The sequence below is a fragment of the Passer montanus genome, unplaced genomic scaffold (genome assembly GCF_014805655.1).
Source record: "Passer montanus isolate IOZ18808 unplaced genomic scaffold, ASM1480565v1 scaffold13, whole genome shotgun sequence".
NCBI lineage: Eukaryota > Metazoa > Chordata > Aves > Passeriformes > Passeridae > Passer > Passer montanus.
The window spans coordinates 4,660,192-4,685,310 of record NW_024359832.1 but is presented as its reverse complement, the minus strand read 5'-3'; the positions used below and the strand labels follow the sequence as shown (position 1 = coordinate 4,685,310).

General features: G+C 36.6%; 1 protein-coding gene across 1 annotated transcript in view; it reads right to left on the bottom strand.

Annotated features, from left to right (window-relative positions):
* Positions 1 to 261: 261 nt before the first annotated feature.
* Positions 262 to 25,119, bottom strand: part of KCTD8 (potassium channel tetramerization domain containing 8) — a 92,144-nt gene continuing 67,286 nt past the window's right edge. The window contains exon 2 of the mRNA XM_039699080.1: positions 262 to 1,593. Coding sequence (XP_039555014.1) covers positions 1,133 to 1,593 — 461 coding nt within the window. The 3' untranslated portion in view covers positions 262 to 1,132. The remainder of the gene's footprint in view (positions 1,594 to 25,119) is intronic.

Below are 25,119 nucleotides of genomic sequence, written 5' to 3'. Positions count from 1 at the left end.
CTAGTAAAACCACTCAGTTTTTTAGTTTATCCTCTTCTGCTTCTTAGCGTAACTCTCTTTCTCTTAGGGTCTGTATGGCAGTTCCAATTAAACTGCCCTACCCTAAATATTTTCTCCCACTCTTGAAATATATTTTTGTTTTGGTTTGGTTTTTTTTTATTTTTTTATTTCCAGCAGAGTAGTTACGAAAATACTGAACAGAAAGTAAAAACTTGCTTGATTCTATTTAAAAAGGAGAGGCAATAACAACAGCCAAGAAAATCTACTAGATGGTTCTTTTAATAAATACATTAAAGTCTCTTTTATTTTTCTCCATTTTTAGTGACTAACATAACAAAAACTTTCAGACCATCAAACCAGTTTTCACAATCTGCCATAAATTCGCATTTCACAGAAATAATCCTGACAAGCACTAATAGATGAACGTTGTTGGTGCAATAATAAAACAATATAAGGCATATTTACACCATCCTTACATACAGAAAGAACACTATACACACAAAAAAATCACAGATCCAGAACAAAGTAAGTTCAATCCCTTAGACATTTTACGTTTATAGGCTTGGTATCAAACAAGTAATTCTCCAAGCAACAGACAACCTCTTGCTCTTGTGTGATTTATTTGTAATATTGTGCTCATGCAAAATAGGTATTTGATTTATTGCATTAACATTGAGAGAATGTTGGGAATTAGTTCCAAAACCAGTTCAATTGAATTTTAAACCCTGTTTGTCTTCATCCTTAGCAAGTCTGAGTCATTTTTAATGGTGACATAAAATGAGGTGTTAACTGATGATTGAGATTTTTATTTGTTATGTTCCAAAATAATAATGAAACTCAACTGACTGTGGTTCAAAAACCATCTTTCTTGACCATGCAATTTTTTTCTTTGCTATTATGAAGTGGTTTAGATGAGACACCTTTTGCATTTTTAAAGTTTCTATCTTTATATATATATATATATGTATATATATTTAAAGAAAAACATGTACTATCCAACATCACTGTTCACAGAAAGAAATAAGCAGCAGGAATAGCTCTGGTGGCAGAGTTGGCCAGGAGGAGGACATCAGTAGGAGGCAATGTAACAAACATCAAATGCCTCAGAGATACGTCAGGAAACAGTTGATTACTATAACCCATATTTCTGTAAGAGTTCAGACTGCCAGGGACGTTTGCGCTCTGGAAAGTAATCTGGAATGTGGATTTTTTTAAAATCTTGAATACATTTTCTCATTTCTTCCTCCACACTCAGCTTCTCACACACCTTCTTTTTGGAAAGGTTTGTTTCTCTGGACTTGCTAATGAGAGTTTGAAAGAGTTCACTGTTCCTGCGTTTGTCTGGTGCTGGCATCCACTGCACCGGGGCCTTCTTAGATGGACGATCCAATGTCAGAGTATTTGGCTGGTGGGCTGTGGATGGCTGAGTGCTGGTGGCATTTTCTTGAGGGGTGCTCGCTTCTGAGTGGCTGTCACAGCTTGAGGTGGACAACTCGTTACAGGAAGTCCCACTTTCACTGCCCTTGTCCAAAACTTTGTCGTGCTTCCTATCTTCATGGTCTTGTTTGGGGGAAACGGTTCGCTGGGGGGGCCCTAATAAAAAGTAGGAGAAAAAAGTATTAAGCAAGTAATGCTTTACCCATAAAACTGATCAGATACCATTTAAAAAAAAACCACGATTTAGGATCTCAGCTGGCAAAAGTTGGTCTCATTTCCTTGTAGGCAACAAAACTATACCCAACTGGTAAACAAATTGAAGGTCTGGTCCTCAAAATTCTCACTCCTAAAAATGTTTACAGCAAGAATAATTTCACTGCCTGCCTCAGGATCCAGGTAACAAAGCATGCATGATGCTCACAAATTAGCTGCACTGGAAATCCTTGCACGCAAGTTTAAATGAACTAGTTTCCTATTACACTGCAAGAAGTTTATTGTGATAAATTACATTTGGTTGTATAAGGGAAATACTACTGTACAATTTGCAAGCTCTTCACTTGAAGAAAAATATTCCAAGGACTTAGATTTTAATTTTTTTGGAAGCTCTTAATTCACCTTCCCTGAACAGTCTACTGAGACTGTGCTCTGCAGATGTCAAGTCTGCAGATGCTCTAGACAGAAAAAGGAGCATTAGACCTAGGATAACAGAGATCGCTCACTGCTGACAGACTGACAGAGTCTTTAGGGTTTGGGTTTTTTAATCCAATAATGATTTCACTGCACTTCTTACTGTCAGTTGTTACCCAGACTTGGTGCAAGCTCAGAATTCAGCTGTACACCTCCTATAGCACAGGTTGGCAGGGAAAAGGAGGTTATGAATTTATGAGAGAGGCACTCTGCCATGGAAGGGGGAGCAGCCAACCAGCCTCTTGGCAGGCACTGCTCAGCAATTCACATGCATGAAAATCAGATCTAGGCTCTTATTCCCTCCATATATCATTTCTGCTTTGAAGTCTTATGCAGAATACGAATGTGAAAAATAAGTGGTAGCCACTAAATCTGTACAAGCATTTTCAGTTTTGAAGACTTATTTGAAAACTCCAGCTGTGAAGTGAAATGATGCTATGCTGACATCATATAAACGTCACAATCTTAATTTAGGACACTATCTAAAGATGACTGAAATATCTATGGAGTTTAAGGAGTGTTGAACTGGACTGAAGGGAAAAATTTCAAAGATGTTTAGGGATCTGAATGAAAACAGTGGGGATTTAGTGGCAATTTTGTGTTTGTTACAAATCCTAAAAGCGTCCAAACATAAACATCTTATGAAAACTAGATTATCCCTACAGTTTATCCAGACACTACCAGCATCAATTTAGTGCCATTGCCAGTACCAAAACTCAGAGTATGACAGTTCTACCTTGGGTCACTGGGACAGAATTGCAAGATTTTTGATTCACTTAGCATTTTGCCATTCAGAATTACAAATAAGAAATGCAATTACAATTACAAAAACTGCAGAAGCAATATGAACACCCAGTGGTCTTTTTGACAGTGCAGTTTTGTGACTCAAAGGAACCTAAGAAGATTGCACTATTTTATATGAGACGGGGAAAAACAAAACAAAGCAACACACAAAGGAAAGGAAAGGAAAAATTAGTCTAAAAGAAAGATTAGTCTAGAAGAAAGATTAGTCTAACAACAGCAGCATTCAACAACCTGCTTTTCTTTTGTTTTAGCCAGCATCCCAGGATGCTGTGTCCCATTTCTGTAGTCCATCTAGAGAAACCCATGAATAATCAAGAGCCAACGAGAGACAAAAATTCTACAGGGCTTGTACTTACATTATGTGGAGTGAAAAACAGAAGCAATTTTCTACTTCATTATATTCAACCCAAATATTTAACACATGGCTGCAGCAATTTCCCTCCTCCTTCTCTTTCAGAAGTTTGATCACCTTCTTAAATAGATTTACATGCCTTCCTTCTATTGTTGTACCTAGCATTTCATTTCATACCTCAAATGATTATATGAATATGCTAAATTGAGAGTCAAGCTGGCATTATGGAACTACTCTGGCTTTGCAGCATGCAATTATCAAACTGAGTCATTAATCAGACAGTGATTTCAGTATTGTTACTCTGATTTTCAGTAACATGATTAACATCAATATCTAATCTAGTTTACAATCTTGGTTTCTTCAAATATAACAACACACTCTATGACTAAGAAACTAAGGCCTTTTGTTTGCAAGACTCAGTAGTCTTCAAATCTCTTTCCTGCCCTTTTCTTTTGCTGCAACTTCATATATCAAGATGTTATTTCTTGTTGGTTGCTTTGTATTTAGTTCTTTATTGGTACTCCCTGCTTCTCATGGGCTCAAACCCGCAATGTACTAAGGATCTATTTCAGAAAAGCACATTGAAATACACCTTCAAGAATATAAAAAGATCCATGTCCTGCTATAAGATTATTCAGGAGCATGACAACAGGCAGGTATTTAAATGCTTTTTTGGATCACAGCCCTGAGGTTCAGTATCTTACAGCACTGAGCTCTGTATGCTCCACTGAATCGCCTAAATTCACAATGACTTGAATCGAAACACAAGTTTCTCCCACATCTCTCCTTTTAAAAATTAACAAATCCTCCCTCACAAAGAATTCTTTATATACCTATGCACTGCTTTCTCAGTAGTGTGTTATTAACAGAAGCAACAGTTCTGCTAGAGGGGAGGTTTTCCTCACAGTACTCACAGTATTTTCTGTCAGCTGAAACCCAATAGAATTTTAAAATATGTACAGAAGGATGTACAAAAGAATGGTTGAATTTTCAACATCAGGGATTATTGGATAATTTTAGCTACATTTCTAATTCAAAAAACATCTCCTTATTGCCCTTTGTGCTGCCACACTATTCACTGTACCTCCTCAGCCATTCCAGGATAACACCAAAGATATTCAAGTAGTTCAGTCTATCTGAAACTACTTATTTTCCAGGAGAGCAGAATAGTTCTTAAAAACTCAGAGAATGTATATCTGCTCCACTGTACACACAGAATCCTAGGATCATTTAGATTGGAAAAAAACTTTAAGATCATCTTATATGGCTGCATCTCTCATAGAAAGTCAGAAAGCGAGCTAGCCCTTTACCTGGGCTTACCCATCACCTCTACTACGGTGGTGTCATGATTTTACCCCAGCCAGCAACCAAGTAGCACACAGCCACTTGTTCACTATCCCACAAGCAGGATCCAGGAGAGAATTAGAAAGGTAAAAGCCAGAGAACTCATGGTATGAGATCCAGACAGTTCAATAGGGAAAGCAAAAGCTGTGCACACAAGAGAAGCAAAACAAGGAATTAATTCTTGCTTCCCATGGGCAAACCCATGTTCAGCCACCTCCAGGAGAGCAGGGCTCCATCACATGTAATGGTGACTTGGGAAGAAAAAAGCCATTGTTTCCAATGCCCCTTGCTTCCTCCTCCTTTCCTCCACTTTATGCAGTGAGCACCATCTCACATGGTCTGGGATATCCCTTTGGTCAGTTTGGGTCACCTGTCCTGGCTGTGTCTCCTCCCAGCCTCCCACACATCCCCAGTCCCCTCAACAGTGTGGCAGGATGAAAAATAGAAAAGGCCTTGGCTCTGTGTAAGCCCTGCTCAGCAATAACAAAAACATCTCTAGGTTGTCAACCGTGTTCAGCACAAATCCAAAACACAGTTCAAGCCACTGAGCGGAAAATTAACTCTACCCCAGCCAAAACCAGCACAGGGGTCCACTAGACTCCAAAGTCTAACAGACTTGAAAAAATATCTCAAAGACATTTCTATGATCAGAAAGACATATTACATTTACTTCGACTGTATTTACTCCTCATCTGTGTTGCTCTCTGCGCAGATTTTAGGATTTTAGCCAACATTTCCTGATAACCAACTAATAAAAGAATCACTCTCAATCACTAGAAAATATGCATGGAAAACATATCTAGAAACTTATAAACTTAATTCTCTGAAGTGAAAACCTGCTTCTATCAGTTATGACAACCAAAACAGAAACCAGAAGAAATTCTCTCAGACTTGGTCAAACAGTAACTGAGCAACAGAGCTCCAGTCAGAGACAGAACAGGCCAAAAACCACAGCAAATCAGCATGGGCAGCGGGGCCAGGGAGGGAATTGTGCTCCTCTGCCCTGCTGAGACCCCACCTGCAGTGCAATGCCCAGCTCTGGGCCCCCAGCACAGGAAGAACATGGACCTACTGGAGCAAGTCTGGAGGAGGTCTCAAGGAAGATCAGAGGGATGAAGCACCTCTCCCAGGCAGTCAGGCTGAGAGAGTTAGGGTCATTCAGCCTAGAGAACTGAAGGCTCTGGGGAGACCTTTTGCAGCCTTCCAGTCCTAAAGGGAAGGACTGGATAAGACTGGACAAGATAGATGAGGAGAGGCTTTTTAGCAAGGCCTGATGCAATTTAACAAGGAATAATGATTTTGAACTAAAGAGGGTAAATTTAGACTAGATATAACAAAGGAAGTTTTTGCAGTGAGGGTGATGAGACACTGGAACAGGCTGCCCAGAGGGATGGTGGATATCCCATCCCTGGAAACATTTAAGGTCAGGCTGGATGGGACTCTGAGCAATTCAATGTAGTTGAAGATGTCCAGCCTTCATTGCAGGGTGGGGTTGGAGTAGATGGCCTTTAAAGGTCCCTTTCAACCCAAATAATTCTTTAAGATTTTCCTTTCTTTGGTCAAATGCCTGGTTTCCTGTAGGCACAGTGTCAGGTGCATGAATTAATTTCCTCACTCAGCTACTTTATTCCTACAGTGTCTCAAAGATAATTTTTGTTTGTTCATAATTCAGTTTATTTTTACTGCAAAATGTAAAAAAGTTGTGAACATATGCACAGACTGCTGCAGTTAGCTATTTTAGTACCTACTGTGTTGAAATGAATAATGGAAAATCTTAGCTCTGGAGTACAATGGTTATAGCTGGATGCAAGACATGCAGATGAGTTGAAGCTGATGTACAAATGGTCATTTGGGAAGAAAACATAACCAACACTTCATATGTGTTCAACATGCACCACCTCAATCAAGAAGGATAAAATCTGCTGAAAATATGCTATCTTCCACTGTTTCGGAAAATATGCATAAAAGAAGTAAACTGATTTGAGTTTTATGAATTTCCTAGCTAGCACTATAAAATAAAGCCTGTTTGCTGATTTAAGTAAAAACCTAAACCAATTTAAAAAATCAAACCAACAAAACCAAAATCTTGAGTCTTTCTGTGATGTAGTTTTAGTAGAAAAAAGTTGTTGAGGGTTTTTTATTTTCATATTTTCCTGTTTCTTCAAATGTACTTAAAAACCCACACTCAGCTCTACTTGATACAGTCTATTGAATTAATTAAATAATCCAATTAATTAAATAAGTTCATTTGAAATGATATAGCCATAAACAAAACTAACTCCTGCATAAGCAATATGTTATTATTTATTTATATTTATTGAGAATTTCAATAAACATCTTTAAGAATATTCTTTCTTTCAAGAATATCTTTAAAAAATTGCAGCAAAATTGTTATCAAAATTCAAAATAACGTAAAATACTGAAACACTAAATAAATTTCAAGTTTCTAGTAGATTTAATAAAGAATTAAAATAGGGGGGCAACAGGGTTTTAGACTAATATTATATTGGATGGTTCAGAAACATAATAGCAATAAGAACAAAAGTTATTTTTATTTATATCTAGAAGAAATTATATCTAATTCAAAAATATTATTTGCAGTTTGATTCATAATTTTTGCAATATGTGAGTTGCATATGACTTTGTTTAAAATCCAATTTTTTCCACATTGTTTCGCATAGTGAAAAGTCCTTATTTTTAGAGGCTACATAGGACCTTTAGTCTGGAGCACAGATATGTTAAACTCCTGAATAAATTTCTGCTCCAACCCTTCTCTCAAAATTACCTTACAGACAGAGCAAATGTAAGATAAAACCTATTGTTTTATTATTTAATCTTTAGAATTTAAATAAAATTAACTATAATTAATACACAATTACAGAAAATAATACTTGTCTACTCTCACACTGATGACTTACTCATCTGATATATCTAGGTTTTTTATTACCTTTCAACATGACTGGAAGTATTACACTAAACTGAAAGCTTAGAGAAGTCACCTGTGAAATCTGATGACAGATTATGGCTACTGTGGGAACACTTTCATTTCCATAAGTTTGAGTACTTAATATCACACTTCAATGGTAAATGATTATCTTTTATGTCTAATTTCACTTTATTTATAAAAAAGATTACTTTTAAGAGCTCTGAAAGGATAGCTCTAAACCCCTGACATTTTCAGTGGCATATTAACAGTATTTCCAGTTTTAGAAGAAAATCCTGTTCTTAAGAGTTCAGTTCAACACATGAATTCACTCTGAGACCTGCACAGGACTCTGCTGGTCTCTTACCACTAGATCTGTAGGTTAAAAGTGTACCTTTATGGCTGGCAAATTTACAAGGTTCTTCCTGACTACTGCACTCTGTCCTATTTATCAAAAATCAAAGCCAAATCCACTCCTTGGACCTGGCAGTAAGAGTTTATGTGGGTTGGTCAAGAAAACTTCACTACTAAGTTTAGTTATCACAATTTACATCTCAGTTCTGGGGGACAAGGGATGAGGGGAGAAGGAAGGCCATGTCCCATTGAATGTCTATTTTAAAGCTAATATGCAGGCCTACACATGAATTAAGTGGTGTGCAGTCCTCGGCTGTCCCTCTGGCCATGGATGAACTTCATCCATTATGAACATACCAAACAAACAATACAAATAACTAACACTACTAATATATAGTTTGAGAAATATCTAATATTTTACCTTGACAAGCTCTGCTCTAGACAGCTTATGGGAAAAATTGAAGAGCTCAGCATAGAAATTTCCATGGACTAAAACTCTGTGTAGGAGTCCTTATGCTGTGTGGCACCAAATTGCTTCAAGTAAAAAAGCATTCCATTTCCAAACTGGGTTTCATCTGGTACAAAATTCCAAACCACTTCTTCAATTAAAGGCTTGATCCAAAGAGTGCGTAGTACATAATAGCAAAATATTTTTGAGAAACGAGGATTGAAATTCAGCCTTTCTTATTTTCTTCCTCCTTTGGGATGAGTGACACATTGCTATGGATAGCCAAATGCTCACCCTTTCATGTTTTTTGAAACAACTGGGTCTTGGCAATAGTCAATGCAAAGTAGAATAGCTTCAAAAAAACTGAAAATAATGTCCCTTTCACCTTCAATTACTTCAGGGTGAACTATTCATTTTGAAGAAGTAAGTTAACTTCCCTCAGGCATAAGGGAGAATTGGTATCTGTGAGGCTCTGACTTATTATGTGCTAAGTTCTGAACTCTTGGGTAAAAGGCCAGTGCTGTTGACGTATCAACTTCAGGACTTTGAGCAGAACCTGAATTTTATGTGATTTAAGAAAGCCAAGTATGTTGACCTGAAAATGAGACTGCCACAGAGAGGCTTGTGAATCTCAGCAGGGCTTCTCTGACATGAAGAATAGCACTTAGGTTACTCATACTTAATCAAAACAGTTTTGTAAACATGCCCTATGTTCTCGCAAAACTTCAAATTCATATCTACAGGACATGTAAATTGGTTTGTCTTCACTAATAAAATGATTCTGAGCTATGAGTCCAAAACTAAAAAAATTTTAAAGAAATTTTTAGACATAACTGTTGATCCCATTTAAAGACAACATAATCTGTGACCTTAAGTTAAACAAAATTTATTGTAAAAAAAAAGGCCTGTTCATTCTACTGTGAATGAAAAAAGACCTTATCAGAAAAACAATTTAATGGAGAAAATAAGGTGAAAAAATACTGCCTCTTCTTGAAGAAAAAAAAAAAGAATGATTTGTATAACTTTTCTGTACTTTGCTCAGAAAGCATATTTTTATTGGCCTCCCTAGACAATTCATCTTTAGATGAAACAATGCAGAATTACTGCAGATAAAACTTTAGTCCAAATGTTTGAGCAAAACCGTATGAATATAATGTTCTAAAGAAAACTTCACCACTGACTTAATTATCAATTTTGATAGAATATAGAACCCATAATAATAAAGTAAAGAAATTATGAGAAAATTACAAATAAATCATGATGACTATAAGAGATGAAGGTAAAATATACTCCTTGATTACTTGAAACTGCTTTACTACATTCAGAATTCAGAATAGGACATGCAAATTATCCCACAATATTTTCTGTCCTCTCCAAGCCCATGATGCATCTCACATGCTTTGATTTCAAAACAGAATTTCAAAGTGTGAACTGTGCACCGAAGTCTTCTTGGTAATGTTTCGGAGTACTAAGATTTTTAGGAGTGTTTATTTTCTATTTCATGGATATTTCAATAGGAAGAATATGTCTGTGATTGCACTCTTGATGAAGCCTCTTATTTAAATCTCCTTACCTGCCATGGAAAGATAAAAAGACACTGTGTAGCGACAGCATCTGTACTGGGCATAGCTCCCACAGGGGAAATTACCCTTTAATAGTGTTAAGCTTGATGGTGTGTGAATGGTTATGTGGTACTTGAAGTGAATGAACCAATTCATCTTTCAGATTAGGGCCACATGCCTGTAAGTGATAAGTGCTTTGTCTCAAAAGAAAAAAAAAAAGAACACAACAACATAAAAATATTTTACTGTCACATTTACTACCACCTGATGTTAAACTAACTTCTAGAAAGGGTGCAGTAGAATAAGTGAAATAAATCAATGAGGAAAATTTCTTTGCTTCTTTCCAGTCAAGCTGTATTTTAAATATTATCATTATTCATGACACAGAAAGACTAATTAATATATAGAGAGGGAACTATTTTTGTTATATGGAATGACAGAATAATAAATAATAAATCCTCTGTGCCCAGCTTGAATTCATTGGATATTTCACCTGAATCTTATTTTGAACAAATAACCAACCCACATTCTTCCATTTGTTACTTTTCCAGCTCGGTTTTGTGCTAGGCCAAGCACTACTTAAATAGGAGAGAGACAGGGAAATTCTGATATAGGCAATTTTTTGCATTCCAGTAAAACCAATGAAGATACCACAGTTTTTATTAAATACATTAATCTGAAAATTCTGAAGTCATTCTGCAAAGTGTCTTTTCTAGACAGATAAGCTAAAGATGACAGGAACGACCACTGGTTTTCATATCCAGCTGCAAACGTTGAAGACAGCATTTTTACTTGTGAAGTTGGCGATGGCTATAACATTAATGCACTGCTGGATATACAAGAAGAATATGAAAAGTTTGGAACAGGAAAGTTTGGAATAGATAAGGCAAGCTGAATCAGTAGCAAATGATTCAAAGTCAGGAAACCCCCAATACTGCCAACTGTATTATTGGCACCCACCCACCAAATATTATGTGTGACAGATTTAGCCATTTCTAGATTCTATCACTAGGTCAATATTTTGCAGCCAAAGATGTCAAACCTTCTGTTTACCCTTGAAGAAAGCACTGTTTAGCAAACATATTGCACAATCTTCTGCAAAATACTAGAAACAAAATTAAAAAGTCTATCCCAGCTAAAGGAATATTGCAAAGTCACCTGCCAATTTCCTAGCAGGCAACACAAACTTCCAGAGCCAAGCAGATGGTTCACATTTTCCATGTTATGTTTTGGGTAAATCATCACATTCTTCAGTGGTGGTCATGTGCTATATCACTCTCCATTAACAGCAGACTAATACCAATAAAATACAAATATTATACTAGCAGCAGTATGACTGAGTGATTTGGCTATTTTAGAATGAAAGTAATTTGATATAAAAGTATTTGACATGTAGAATGGTTGATTTTTTTTTTCTCTCTCCACCTATAAAAAATATTTTTCTTTGCCAAAAATCTGAAAATGTAGGTACTTAAAATAATTTTGATGCTTGAAGGAGAATCTCAGAAATGAATGCATTGGTATACACAACAAATGAGTACAGCTTTTATAAAAAGCATGCTTCTTTCATATCTTTACTTGTTAACAATGAATAGGCCCAATTGCTTTATTTCAGTAACATCTTGGCAACATCTGGCAGATGTGCTTGTCATTCATTTATAAACTGTAGTCGGTTAATGTTCAGCTCTGATCTTGTATTTTTTTGACTTATTGTTTTTGACTGATTTTCAGTTAAGAACTAAAATATTTTGTTCTGACCATGAGCAATGCTTATCAGTTACCTTTTAGATGCAGTATTTTCCCTAAACTAAATAGCTAATTGATATTAAATGCCACCAAATTATAAATTTGGCCTCTGAAAGTCAGTAAGACTTATCTAGTGATACTCTCAATACACCACAAAAAGGAGTTAGGGGAATGATCAAAGGCAGGATATTTGATCATGTTGGTCTTGTAAATTCCCTTAAGATTTTGGTGCTTCTTTCCTTAATGAGTGCTGGGAGTAAGTTTACTTTGCTAATGCTGATCACTGGGAGAGTTCTGTGACACAGACCTGTCTTCCAGCTTCTACTTTAGCCCTTGTAGCTACAAGCAGAGGTACCTTCTTTTATCTTTCAACACCTAGGATGCTGGACAGTACCAGAGAATCTCAGGGGCAAGAATGTTCAGTGTTTTTAAGCTGCTGTTTCTTAACCATTTCCTTCACCTCAGATGCAGGCCTGAGTTACAAAAAGAAAAAAAAATTGATTAAAAGCCTTCAGCATACTTGCAAAAGCTCTAAAAGGGCAGAAGTGACAAAAAGACAATCACTCCACATTACAGAAACACATCCCAAATGCATCTCCCTCCCATGACTCACAGGACAAACTATAAATGACTGCTTAACCTGTGGGTTTAGATTCTCAGTTCTATTTCCTATTCTATTTGGTACACTCAGATAACATTCAGAGAAAGTAGCTGTTGAGCTGGGGAGGGATACTGACTTCTATATCCCTGTTTATCCCTGATGTAGGCCCCCATTCCCTGGAGGTCCCTCTGAGGTTGCCCGCTATTATCATTCCCCTTTCTCACCTTCCCCTTTCTTCTACGAACATATTTATCTGCTGGTCAATCAGGCATTTCAGTCTGTAGTCAACCACATTACTGGCTGCTGCATTCTGCTTTGTAAATATTAATATTGGTTGGGCATCTGCTCAAGTGTGAAATAGTCTTTTAGCCACCAGGTCTGTGTTTGGCAAAGCCCTTATCAGACTTCTAAGCAATGTGAAGCTGAATCTCTTTCCACTCAGATAAGCAACACTCTTCTTTGAGCCACTCACATTTCTTTTTTCCTAAATTCATTTTAAATTCTCAGCTGTCAGATGTGGCTCCCTATGTGGCCATATAAATGTTTGTGCCAGAACAACAGGCACCGGAGGGAGGATGGGAAAGCGCATTGATGGGAAGGACTGTACCTCCCAGTGATGGCTTACAGCAATTTGAAACATGCATGAAGCAATTACTTGCCTTCTTCTCACACACACACACATTAAATACATCGACTTTATAATGCCCCCAACAAATACAGTCTACTTTCAATAAAAGTATACATGGAATGTAAAAAATGCCATCTCAAATAAGGTCTACCAGTCAGAAACATATTTCAGTGGAACTTCAGGGATTCAGTCATGTTCAAAATCACTGCTTCTCTTAAAGGCTACGGCAGGAGTTAAAGCAGAGGGAGAGTGACCAACACAAAGTTTCAGGTATATTTCCTTTGAGAGTTTCTTTGAAGGAAAGTTTATTCGTAACTTATTGGTACAAACTGTCCTCTTTGGGGATTGTCAGTGGCCTCAAATACTTTGTTCTAGCAGTATGAGCAAGAGATTAAAAAACAATAAAAAAGACAGGATCAACCATCATATTTGTGATATGTTTTCCCATTCAATTTCAGATACTACACTAGCCGTTTTCCCTGATAATTTTTATTTCTATTTTTCTGAGTATCATCTCACGTAACTTTTCTGTGTCAATTATACCGTCAGTTGCTTTAAAAAATAGGAAATCTTCATTTCTTCCTTCCAGCTCTTTCAATTTTCTTTTTTTTGTGTTTCCTACCAGCATGCAAAATAAATTAATGTGACTGTAGAGAATGTGTATAAGACACGACAGTAGGAAGTTGTCAAAACACCATGCACTGGCTTTGGCCTTAGAAAAAGTCTTATGTTAGAGAAATATTTCAGACATCAGCCACCTTGGTGGCTGATATAGAATGATAACAGGCAATAAGCCAGTGCAAAACAATGGGAAATGCACACTCAGTAAAGTTTGGTTACCAAGCTCTAGCAGTGAATATATGAACTGGGCACGAGTCCATAGTAAATTACCATAAGGGTTGAAGCAGTAAGACCAAAGCAATGCATAATATGCTCAAGATCATATTTGTATAGTTTGTGCCCTTCCTTGCTGGTCCCTGGGATAACAGAGAGTTCTCAACCTGCAAGAATTCTGTGAAAAGACCAGAAATGTTTGCTGAAAGCTTTCCTTATGCAACAGTGCTGGTTATCAGTGAGATCCTTCTCACTTCAGTGTATGCAGCATGAAGCATACATGACTTACATTTCAACTATAGCAGTGCCATTCACCTATTTTATTGTTCAGGTCTGGTACATGAAAAATAAAATAACACAAAAGTATATGTGTGGGGCATTCCATCCTAAACCATGTAAACACATCCCAGTAATAACAACTCACTATTTTAGATCCAAATTCCTAGATCACCCTAATGGAATAATTCAAAGCATTTGTTCAAAGCTACAGAAAATATGAATATACATGCAGAAAACAAAAATTATTTATATGGTATATATTTAAGTTAAAAAAATACACAATAGGTAAGGGATAATGAATTCACTTAGCACAGAACACCACATTTTTCCTCTATAAAAAGCAAAAGAGTTTGTAAATAATTTGTATGTTAAAGTATTATATATGCATATGAACAAAGTATTATGACTATATAACATAAGCCTAGAAACAGATAAAAAGCCCTAGAGGCTGAATTCTTCTTGGGAAGTAGTGAAACAACACAGCCAAGCAAACTGAAATCTGTTTGTGATGACAGCTGAGGTGGTACTCCTTTCCTGTCACCAGCCAGAGGTGACAAAAAAAGACCAGTGTATGTGCCTTAGGACTGGCAGGGGAGAACAACTTCAGTGTAACTGAGATTTCCAAGTGCAATCTGTACAGTGATATATCAGAGAAAGGGATATATGTGCCCTGCTCATTTTTAGTATTCCCCAGAAAGGAACCCAAGATAAAAATACTCCTCTCTTGCTATATTCACTGGCCTCAGTCTTCCAATAGTGTAATATTTTGCTTCCTACAGACTTGTTTTTCCTCTATTTTGGTTCCCTTATAAGCTAAAACAATTTAACCAAGCTTCACCAAAGGTAGTGTATCTTTTCTATTCAGCTGTACATTGAGCTTTCAAATTCAATGTAGTTACCCTGAACAAATTGGTTTTCTTGCCTGAAATTGTAATTTTCTTTTGCTTTTCAATGTCAATATTAAAGTCAGGGTTCTTCTGTCTCACTTTCCAAGTTTCTCCACCTGTAAAATGTAAGTCATCCTTTCTGTAAAAAGCTTCAAGACTTGCTGCTGAAAATATTAAATGACAACTGGATACTAATAATTTATTAGATTAAATTGTGCTGCTTTCTTACAAAATGAATTCCAAATTTATTTTGGGGTTATAACCTACAGCTGGACCAAGAGAAATTAAAATCCAAACCATAAACTAGGTAACAGTTTTATCTCATGTGACTGTAGAAGATGTCCCCTTTTTATATTCATACTACTATTTCTGGTCTGCTAATGTGTGTGGTATGTCACAGTACTACTCTGTATTGAAAAATCTAGGAGACCAAAGGAAGTCAAAATCCTTAGTAGAAAAGATTAATGGAAGGCCAGGGAGTTTGGCTCTCCAGGATGTTTCTGATTGACTTTGTCTAATTTTCACTCTATAGTCAAAAGTTGATTAAATTCTTCCAATTTTTTTTAATTAGACTTAAGAAGTGTAAACAAATGTTGATAAAAGGAAGAAAAATATGCTGATATAGAGTCCTTCATTCTTCTCACAAGATACTGTAACTTGCACATTTCAGATCTACCTTTTGTGTCATGCTTAGTGTGCACAAGGGGCAGAGCTTTAGAGCTGCCTGTATTCCAGGCAAGGTCACAGATGGGAGATTTGCACTGGCAGGGACTTTTAGTGATGGAAGAAAAACTTTGATATGTCCTTTTATCTCCCCACAACCAAGCTTCAGAGATCCACAAGTGGGAATGGTGCCTGCACTATGGTGGTATTCCATTGCTCTAGCTGGGTATGGTTCTGCTAATTACACTAACATGAATTAAGAGGCACAATCTTGGCTGCAAGTTCTATTTCTTTAGTGAAAGACTTTAAACTGGATTTTATGAACCAGTCGTGAAGTGCTTTCTGACACAAATACCACCAACTGTTCCTTGGATCAGAACATAGACCATTCTTCACAGAAAATACATTTTTGACTGTACTTTTTAACCTACTGCCAGTGATGGTTTATATTTTCCACTTCTCTGTAGAAGTTCATAATAAGAAAACAGAAAACACAGGGGTTTTTTTATTTATCCAATCATAGTTGATATACTGAATTTTTAAAAATATATTAGGGTCTAGAGGACAATTGTTTCTTCTCTTGCTCAGGGTGGGGTTTGACTTCTGTATTTTGTTTTAAGGTATGTTTTTTTCTTTCCAGTGAGTGAAATGCTTGTATTTTTTAAAAATAATGTAAAATAAATGGGAAAATCCATGTAAGTTAAAAGAAAAAAAAAGAACTGAAGTTATTAAATAACTTTCAACACTTTTGGAAATCACCTGTTTTTCTTCTTAAACCTACCTTTCTTTTTCTAGGAAAGAAATTAATTTAAATCTATGTACTTAATGTACTTTAACTTTTGATGAAACATATTTTTCACCAAAAAAATATTACAGTGGCTTTTTGGTTTTTTAACTACATTTTCCACATCTTACATCACTTTACAGTGGTCTGTGACACAACTGAAACAATAACTCCACAGATCACTTTTATGATATTTGTCTGAAGCTCTCTCAATGGCTTTATATGAAAGAATAGAAGACAGAAAGGGACAAAAATTGCAGCAATTTTAATGTGTATGATAAGGTAGTTAGAATAAGGGTATCTCTTGTTTATGCAGCATCTATGGTTAATACAGATGCAGTACTACAAGTATAGATGCAGAAATACATTTGTACTAATGGCAAAATATTATCTAATATATCCATATAATAAAAAATGACACTTATTTCCTCAGCAGGTAGAGGCAGCCAATATTTCACAATCATCACCTCCTTTGCTTCCCACTGCTATTGGTGCACTCAGTAATGAGATTTTCAGTTCATATGGTTACCTTTCTTATAGAATGGCTGGGATCCTGAACACAGTTACACTTCTGTGAATCCAGCTTCACTCCAGCAGTGCTGATGAAGGTGCTCTGGTCCTCACCATGCTCACACATAAGAAGACAAGTTAGGTTCTGCTGTCTCTTTTATTCCTAAACATTAACCTGAATATGTGCAAGACAGATATGCTCCTATATTCAGCAATGCTACAGCTGGAGCTAATGGTTCTCAGCTCCTTTTAGCATCTGCTAAAACCTCTTGGTTTCCAAAAACTTGGAAATGTTTTCACGGTCATCATCAAAAAACTCTGTTAGCATTATATTCTGTACTGGAACTATTGTGATGCCCTTGCAGTTTATTTTTTATAGTTTGTTGGTTTTTTTTTTTAATTTAGATATGTTTTTTAAAACATAGCTGTTAGAAAAGGATTCATCATTTTTAGATTATGAATTATTTTCTGTCTTTTGGAACAAACTCAGTAGGCAGTCCAGGCACATACATATGGACAGCTAAAAGCCTTGAAACAGGGAAAATCTGCTAGAGATTGCAAGCGTTTCCAGAGTGAAGTGATAGCTGAGTTGAGTTTCTTAGGATGACATGCTGCACTTAGCTATCTAAGTTCAACCACATATGCCTAAATCTTCTCTTTTTGATGTGGATTTCAGTTTTACCTTAGCTGGAATACAGCTTAGAGATATTTGCCACTCTCCTGTCATGTAAGCAATGAAAAATTTCAAGCTTTATCCTCCTCATGTTTCTTTGATAAAGACTTTACTAAGCACATCAAGCATTTCAGTTTAATGATAAAGCACAGGCGAAAGCTTACAGCTGGAAGTGAATGGGTGAAAGATGTTTGGAAATGGTATATGCAGTACCTGATCAGAGACAAAGCTAACAAAAATAGCACTGGATGAAATCCACACAAAAATCCTTCTTTAAGCAGTACATAAGTATCCACAAGAGTGTGCCATGCTCCTTTTCTGCCCTGCCTGTCACTGGGGGGTGCCTGTCCAACCCTGCTTTGATGAACATCCATGTAGGAGAACGGGCACCTGCGTCCTGCAGAGAGGTCCACTGCAGTGCTGACCTTGAGGGTGGTGGGGCCAGACATCCTGCTCACGTTTCACACATGGCTCAGTGTGTCAGCACACAGCATCACCCAAGGCAAGAGCCCTCAGGGAAGGGATGGGAGGTAACGCTCTCTAAGGAGAAGCATCCATGCTGACCTTCAAGACATGCTGCAAACCTGCTTCCCACTCCCTTCTGCTCAGGGACACAGGCCAGACAACCATGTCAGTTATACTTATTGTTTTTACTTGAGTGTTTTTTCAGAAATAAATGAAATTCTTGCTCGTATCAAGGACACCCTGAGAATGGGCTCAATTTATAGAGAAGCAAGTATTGTCTGATGTGCACGACTTCAAATGAAAGAAACAGTGATAGTCACTGAATGGCAGTCTGCAGCATTAAACTTACCCCCTCTGTGAGCAGCATGTCTTTTCAGGATTAACAATTTATGAAGTTAATGCACATGTAAGTATGCAGCTGTCCTTTTCTATTTTTAATAACCAAAAAGAAAATGTCACCAAGTAAAGGAGAAAAAAGCTGTTTCTCAGTTGGGACTGTACAGAAAACAGTGGCAGTTATTCTCTGTGCTGTAAAATGGTACTAACCAATTTTGTCATGGAGCTTAAAAATAGCAGATAGACCAAAAAAATTTAAACACTCTTCATTTTGCTTTTATGTTATTGTTGAAGTGTTCTTTGAAAGAACTTATTTTAACTTCCATTGTAGGATGATTCCTTCTCTATGTGCATAGCTTTGTATAAACAAGCATTAAACAAAGCTACCTGAGATATTTCACTGTTTAGTTGCATTTTCTTTCTGTTTTACACAAGACAATACAAACAATCCCTTACTTTTCTGGCATTTATATATGAAGAATCTGGAAGTGCTTTGGAAAACTACATACATGAAGGAAAAACTGTCAGCGTTTAAATGCAGTAGCCCTCTGAGGAGGTTTATATGTAAATGAGTATTTTTCTGCTTGCCACCAGTTTCTGGATGTGCTATAAATGCTTTGATAGGAATAGAATCTGCAGCTGCATGAAAAGATGAATTTTGAGTAATAAATATTTTGCTAGGAAATCAGTACAATTTCTCACTCATTTGAAAAGTATTGTGAAGCTTGTGCAGTAATGATCTGCAGAAAACCAGACAAGAAGAGGACTTATACAGGAATACAAGGGTGGCCACAGACTTGACTACATGGGAAGTGAAGATGAAAATTGAATCATTGAACTAGAGAGAAGTGGGTTATTTTATTCAGAATCATACTTGAGAGGACTCTCATTTTATATCTGTAGTAATAACCTTAACAAAGAAGCATGCTGCAGAAATATGGTGACACAAAGTTGTAAAATATTACAGAGGAAAAATCATACTGAAAATGAGGTGATGCTGAAGACCTAAATAATAGAAACAGGATGAAAGGTAATGGAACAAAAATGCATCTTGGAAATTATCAACAAGAATTTCTTTAAGCATCTGAGTGGAAAGAAGAGGACAGAAAAGAACTGGTTGTGCTAATTGATCATAGTTCCCCTGAACAAAGTAATACATTAATAAAGAAGTTGTATGCAATTCCAGAACATAACAAGTGAGGAATACCCAGAAGGAAAAACTGTACTGCTCTGCAAGGTACAGGTAAGACCTGACCCAGAATACTGTGTTTAATTATGGCTTCTCACACTTATGAAAGACAATTCAAATTACAGAAAGTGCTTCTGGCTTTTTTCCTCTTTTTTTAATACTTTTTTTTTTTTGAAAGCCCAAAAGAAGAAAAAGCAATGCAAACAGAAATGACAGTGTTTGTATAAAAATAGGTTGATTTTAACCAATTATGAGTTCAGAAGCTTTCTAACAAGCCAGACCAACAAGGTTTTGTAGTTTGATAAGTTTATACACATGTGGTTGCTTGAGATAGTTCAAATTCAGTAAATTGGGAATTGCCTTCCAGCCACATCTATGATGAGATTCCCAAATTAGCTACAGCTTTGGGCTAGATCTGCATAGATAATTTTCTTATAGGTACTTCTCAAAATCTTTTGATAAATTAAGGCAAACGAGAAGAACAAAATCAAAACCAGGTTTTCCTTGAATTGCTTGTGCTGTGGGCTGACAGATTTTCTTTCTGGGAGTTGCACAGTTAGAGATTTGCAGCTCACATCCACTCAGTACACCCAGGGAAGGCACCAGACAGAAGCAATCTCACCTCCTTTTGCCCAGCCTACACTGCCTACAGTGCAATGCACCAGCTTACAGAAAAATGAATGCAATCTGCTTTCTGTCATGACTCACAATGAAGCTGGTCAGTTATAAAAAACCCAAAATTTTATAAATCCTGCATTCTGCCCACAAAAACAAACAAAAACCCCCTACCTAGCAGGTCTTCCCAGGAATGTGCTCTACAGCTGGAAGCAGCACATGCATTGTACACATGGTGTTACAAAGACGGTGATTAACAGCCAAGCTCTCAGCAGAGCATGTGGAGTCAAGACAGTGTGCCACTGACAAGACAGGGCTGCAAATTTTGGATGCAGATGAGAATAATAATCCAAACCAAAGAAATACTGCACAAACTTTGTACTGGTAGGAGACAAGATAAGACTCTTAGAAAATCTGCTAGATTCAAACAACTTTTATCATCTATTTAAAACTATGCATGCTGCTCTTGATCTTTTGGAAACTGTCTTAACAACTCTTTCATGTGTAATGATAGCAGGTCCACCTTTCAGTGAAACCCTGTCATCATAATTGGAGAGTATGTACCCAACATGCTGTTGATTTCATAAGACTTCATCACTTCCTTGGCTGTCAGTCTCAGCAATTGCAATGTTATGTTCCTTCCTCCCACACTGTAATTGCTTTAGCACAGGGCAGGCAGCAGAGCATGATGTTTATGCTGCTATCTCCACTGCTGTTGCTACTTCATCGAATGCATCTGTGACACAAGTTGCTCAACCATTATGAGAATAATAATGTATTATGAAGCAGGCTACTTATTATGCTAGAATTATTCAGTAATGGTATTTTTAATGAATATTTAATTTCCATCATTGCTACAATTTGCATAGAGCTGCCTATACGTCTCAAACCAAAACAAATAATTGTAATCCAGAGTCATTAGTGCTACAGTTATGAAGTCAATTCATACACATATGAAAACATTTATTGTTTCAGAAAGGTAAGACTTTTGGGGTTATGTTAATAACCTGCTTCCTGAGCTTATCTGCATTAAGGATTAATTACTGTGTTTAGAAAAAATAGTGTACTGTGTTTACTTTTGGGACAAGATGTAACATACTTTTCTCCTTTGAAGGTCTCAGCAGCAACTGAAGAGAATATTCACTGCCACCAGACCCTAAACATCTGTCCATTGAAGAAGTACCTTTAAGGCTTCTTCCATATTCCCTTTTCATTTCTCTTGAAAAACATACATTTATATTTATATACCTATACTATGGTTCCAGGAGGGAAACTTAAGACTTAAAATCCCTCTGGAAGCCAAAGCAATGTACCTTTTTGTAATATATTTATAAGGCAGATGCCTGGCACACACCAACACAAGTGGTCATTAAGAGGAGCAGAATTCCAGGGACATATATAAGCAGCAAGGGCAGACACCGTCTGATAGACTTTGCTGAAGGGGACAAAAGATCTAAAGTTTAAACTCTCTGCTGTTCTCTTTGCACCTCTGGAAGAGGTTATTGCTCCCTGAAACAATAAAGAAAATAATGTGCTGGCACCTCTGCTGCCTCAATTCACAGCCCTATAACCAAATCTGTTAATAAAACAACACTTCAGTGTTGCATTAATAGATATCACTTTTGTTTGGTTCTGACATTGTAGATCAGACACGTTCCTTTTATCACTGAGATACCATGTATTTCTAATGTAAACAACAGTGCAGCCTTTTCATTTATATTTTAGAAGCTGTTTTGCTCAATAATCCTGTAGTCCATAGATAATATTCTTGGGGAGCAGGTTTCCTGATATGTAGCAAATACTCTACCCATAACAGAACATATTTAATATGATGAGTTTATATTCTCTATTATTTCATCATTAACACTTACTGAAAATTAAGAGAAAATGTAGATAGGTATAGTGTGGCAGCAGCTCTCTGGCCACAGAGAGCAACACATAACTTTCCCAGGCCTTTCTGGGAAAGGCTGTGAGAAAATTGGAGAAAAGAATGAGAAACAATTCTTATCTTCACTTACTACACCTGTTGTTGTGAATATGTGGAATGTGTTATGGAGATTTGTTTACCAAAGGATAGTTTCTTAATTAGCCAAGAGTGATAGTGTTTAGATTAGAGGACCAATAAATTCAACCTGTATCATAACTGTCTAAAAAAGCAATAAATTAATATAATATAATATAATATAATATAATATAATATAATATCATATCATATCATATCATATCATATCATATCATATCATATAATATAATATAATATAATATTTAATCAACCTTCTGTGAATCATAGAGTCAATACTAATTATTACCCAGCTGGGGGCCCACTACAACAACAGTGTGTGTGTGTATATATATATATATGCACACAATAGTATAATTAATTAGCATCACAGTGTGTGCAGAAAACACAACATAAGTGCAACATATCACATACTATGGAAAGCTATTGTGCAGATTATCTATTATGACTTCTATTGGTACACTAGATACAGTATACAAGATGGTGGCCATGTAAAGTAGTTTTCATTGATTTCACTGATATCAGTGCTGTTATAGCTGCTGAAAATATCCAGTTTGACTTATTTTTCTTTTATCTTTTTCAAAATTTCATGTAGACCAGTCCCACATTCAGTACTCTGCACAGAGTTAATTTTCTTCAACCTACAACCTAAATTAATGGAATACAGTGAAATCTGTGAATTGTAGCATAAGCATTCAGTACTCTGCACAGAGTTAATTTTCTTCAGCCTACAACATAAATTAATGGAATACAGAATTGTAGCATAAAGCTGAACTGTGCAAAGAAAACCTCTACAGAAAAAAACACATTAATAAATACAAGCAAACTCATGGAAAAATCTACTGGTCAAGGATTGGCCAGATGCTGTTAATTTTGGCAGTGTTCCCTGAACAATGATATACAATGCCAACGAGCACTTTTTCAGTGTTCAGTATTCAGTTTTCAGTGTTCAGGCACAGCTTTAACAAGAGTGAGTCAGGGTCTGTTCTAACCTTCTCACAAGGTCAGTTGCACATGGCCACAGTGGTTTTGGGTGAAGAGATGTTTAGTGTATAAATGGGGACCTTTTATCTCAGAAACAGCTTGGGTTTTTTCAAGTTGGTACAAAGAACACAGTAGAGATGGCCAAAATGGACTCAGCACTCACTTCTGATTAGCTTTCTTCTATTTTTTTGCTGAGAAGCCTAAGAAATAGTTCATGTGGGATCAAAACCATTCAATCTAACTGGGGTTGGACAAGCACTTCTGCCAGTATCTGCTTTGCTGCTGTCCTTCACTAGTGACCAGCTGCAGAGACAGGGAGCTGACAGGCATTACATAGCCCTACAGTAGCCCTGACACTGAGTTAAGCTTTCCACGACAGCCCCCCATGCCTTCAGGGCTGCAGTGTGCTGCAGAGTCACTCTTCTGAAGACTAAAGACACCTACTGGTACAAGACACTCGGGACAAGAAGTGAGGGAACAGTCATTTCTTCAGTGGTATCTCCAAATGCAACACATGTGCATTACAGTTTAGCAAGACATTACAGCTGAAATCATTAGGAGCTTCTTGTTGCAAAATGGTTTGGAAATCTGCTTGAAAGCAGACTTGCATACAGGAACTTAATTTATCAAACTGTGGGATGTATTTTTGGAAAAAGAGAGAACACAAACAAAGAATAGGAGAAGCAAATTTAAGATGATTATGCCTTGCAATTACATACATCTTTATGCCCTGTACTTATCTTCTGACATGTAGAGCTTCTATTTTCCAAATAAAACACCTCAATACCTTAATTGAAAACAAATATGTTGAAAAATAGAGGAAGAAGCATTTCCTAATCCTGTAAAGTGAAGTGATATAAAGCCTAAGAGCACAATAAGATAAGGAATACGGACTAATTGGTGATAAAATGTCAATATTCCAATAGATGTATACCCGCAGTCCATTAGATTTAATTAGGCTCTCTCAGCAAGCAATAAATCATGTAAAAGACAAATTGAGAAAGAAGTCAACTGACTGCTGGGAAACACTCATAGGTTGGTGTATCAAGGCTTATCTTTAGAGTAAATTAAGAACTAGCCCACACATGTTAAGTAGAGAATTTGAAAAAAAAAGAGCAATGTCTAATATTAGTACAGGATTAAGAGATTACACAAGGGTACTGTTGATCTACTCAGGTTTTAATTATGATATCACTTATTGATATAATAAAAACGTATTAAGAAAGACTCAAATGAAAGGAAGAACTGGACTGGAAAGCCGGGCTGGTTACACACAGCCCTGTTCTGAAAACCAGTAACAATTATTGTGCAGCATGTGGGCACTCCAGCTTCACCCTGTGCTCAGCAGGGCTCCATGGAGCCCCTCTGCACTCCATCAACTGGATTAAAACCCACAGTTTACAGGGTGTGCATGGAAAATGAAACACTAATGAACTGGTGACCACATCTGCAGGATCAGGGCAGAAGAGCAGCAAGTGCAACGCACGCTGGCTGAGCACACAAAACCAAACAGAAAAAGGGAAGATGACAATGAGAAAATAAATGCAGTAGTTCTTGCAGCACTGAAGACTGAAAATGCAACATAATTTAATGCATCTGTTGGAATAAAAACATTTTTTGCAGAGATCAATGATGGGATTTTATTTTTTCCATGGCTCTTCTCAGTTCTTCATTAAAAAGATGTCTGAAAAAGCATGTAACCTTTTAAAAAAAGTTTAAAAGCACCTGAAATACAGAGCACATGAAGGAAAAGTAGGGGAGGTTTTGGGTTAATTTTTGATGGAGGCCAAGGCACAATAGAAATAAGATGACACAAAGAAACAAATTTTTAAATTTCCTCAGAAACTAACAACTAATTTTTAAAATTGTTTTGTTTTGTTTCTGCAATCTAATCGCAATGTCAATTCTACTTATTTAAAATTGATCCAATGAAACTTGGATAGAACTGACACAAAGTGCCATTTTCCACAGGACAGACCTTCTTTTGTCACGTG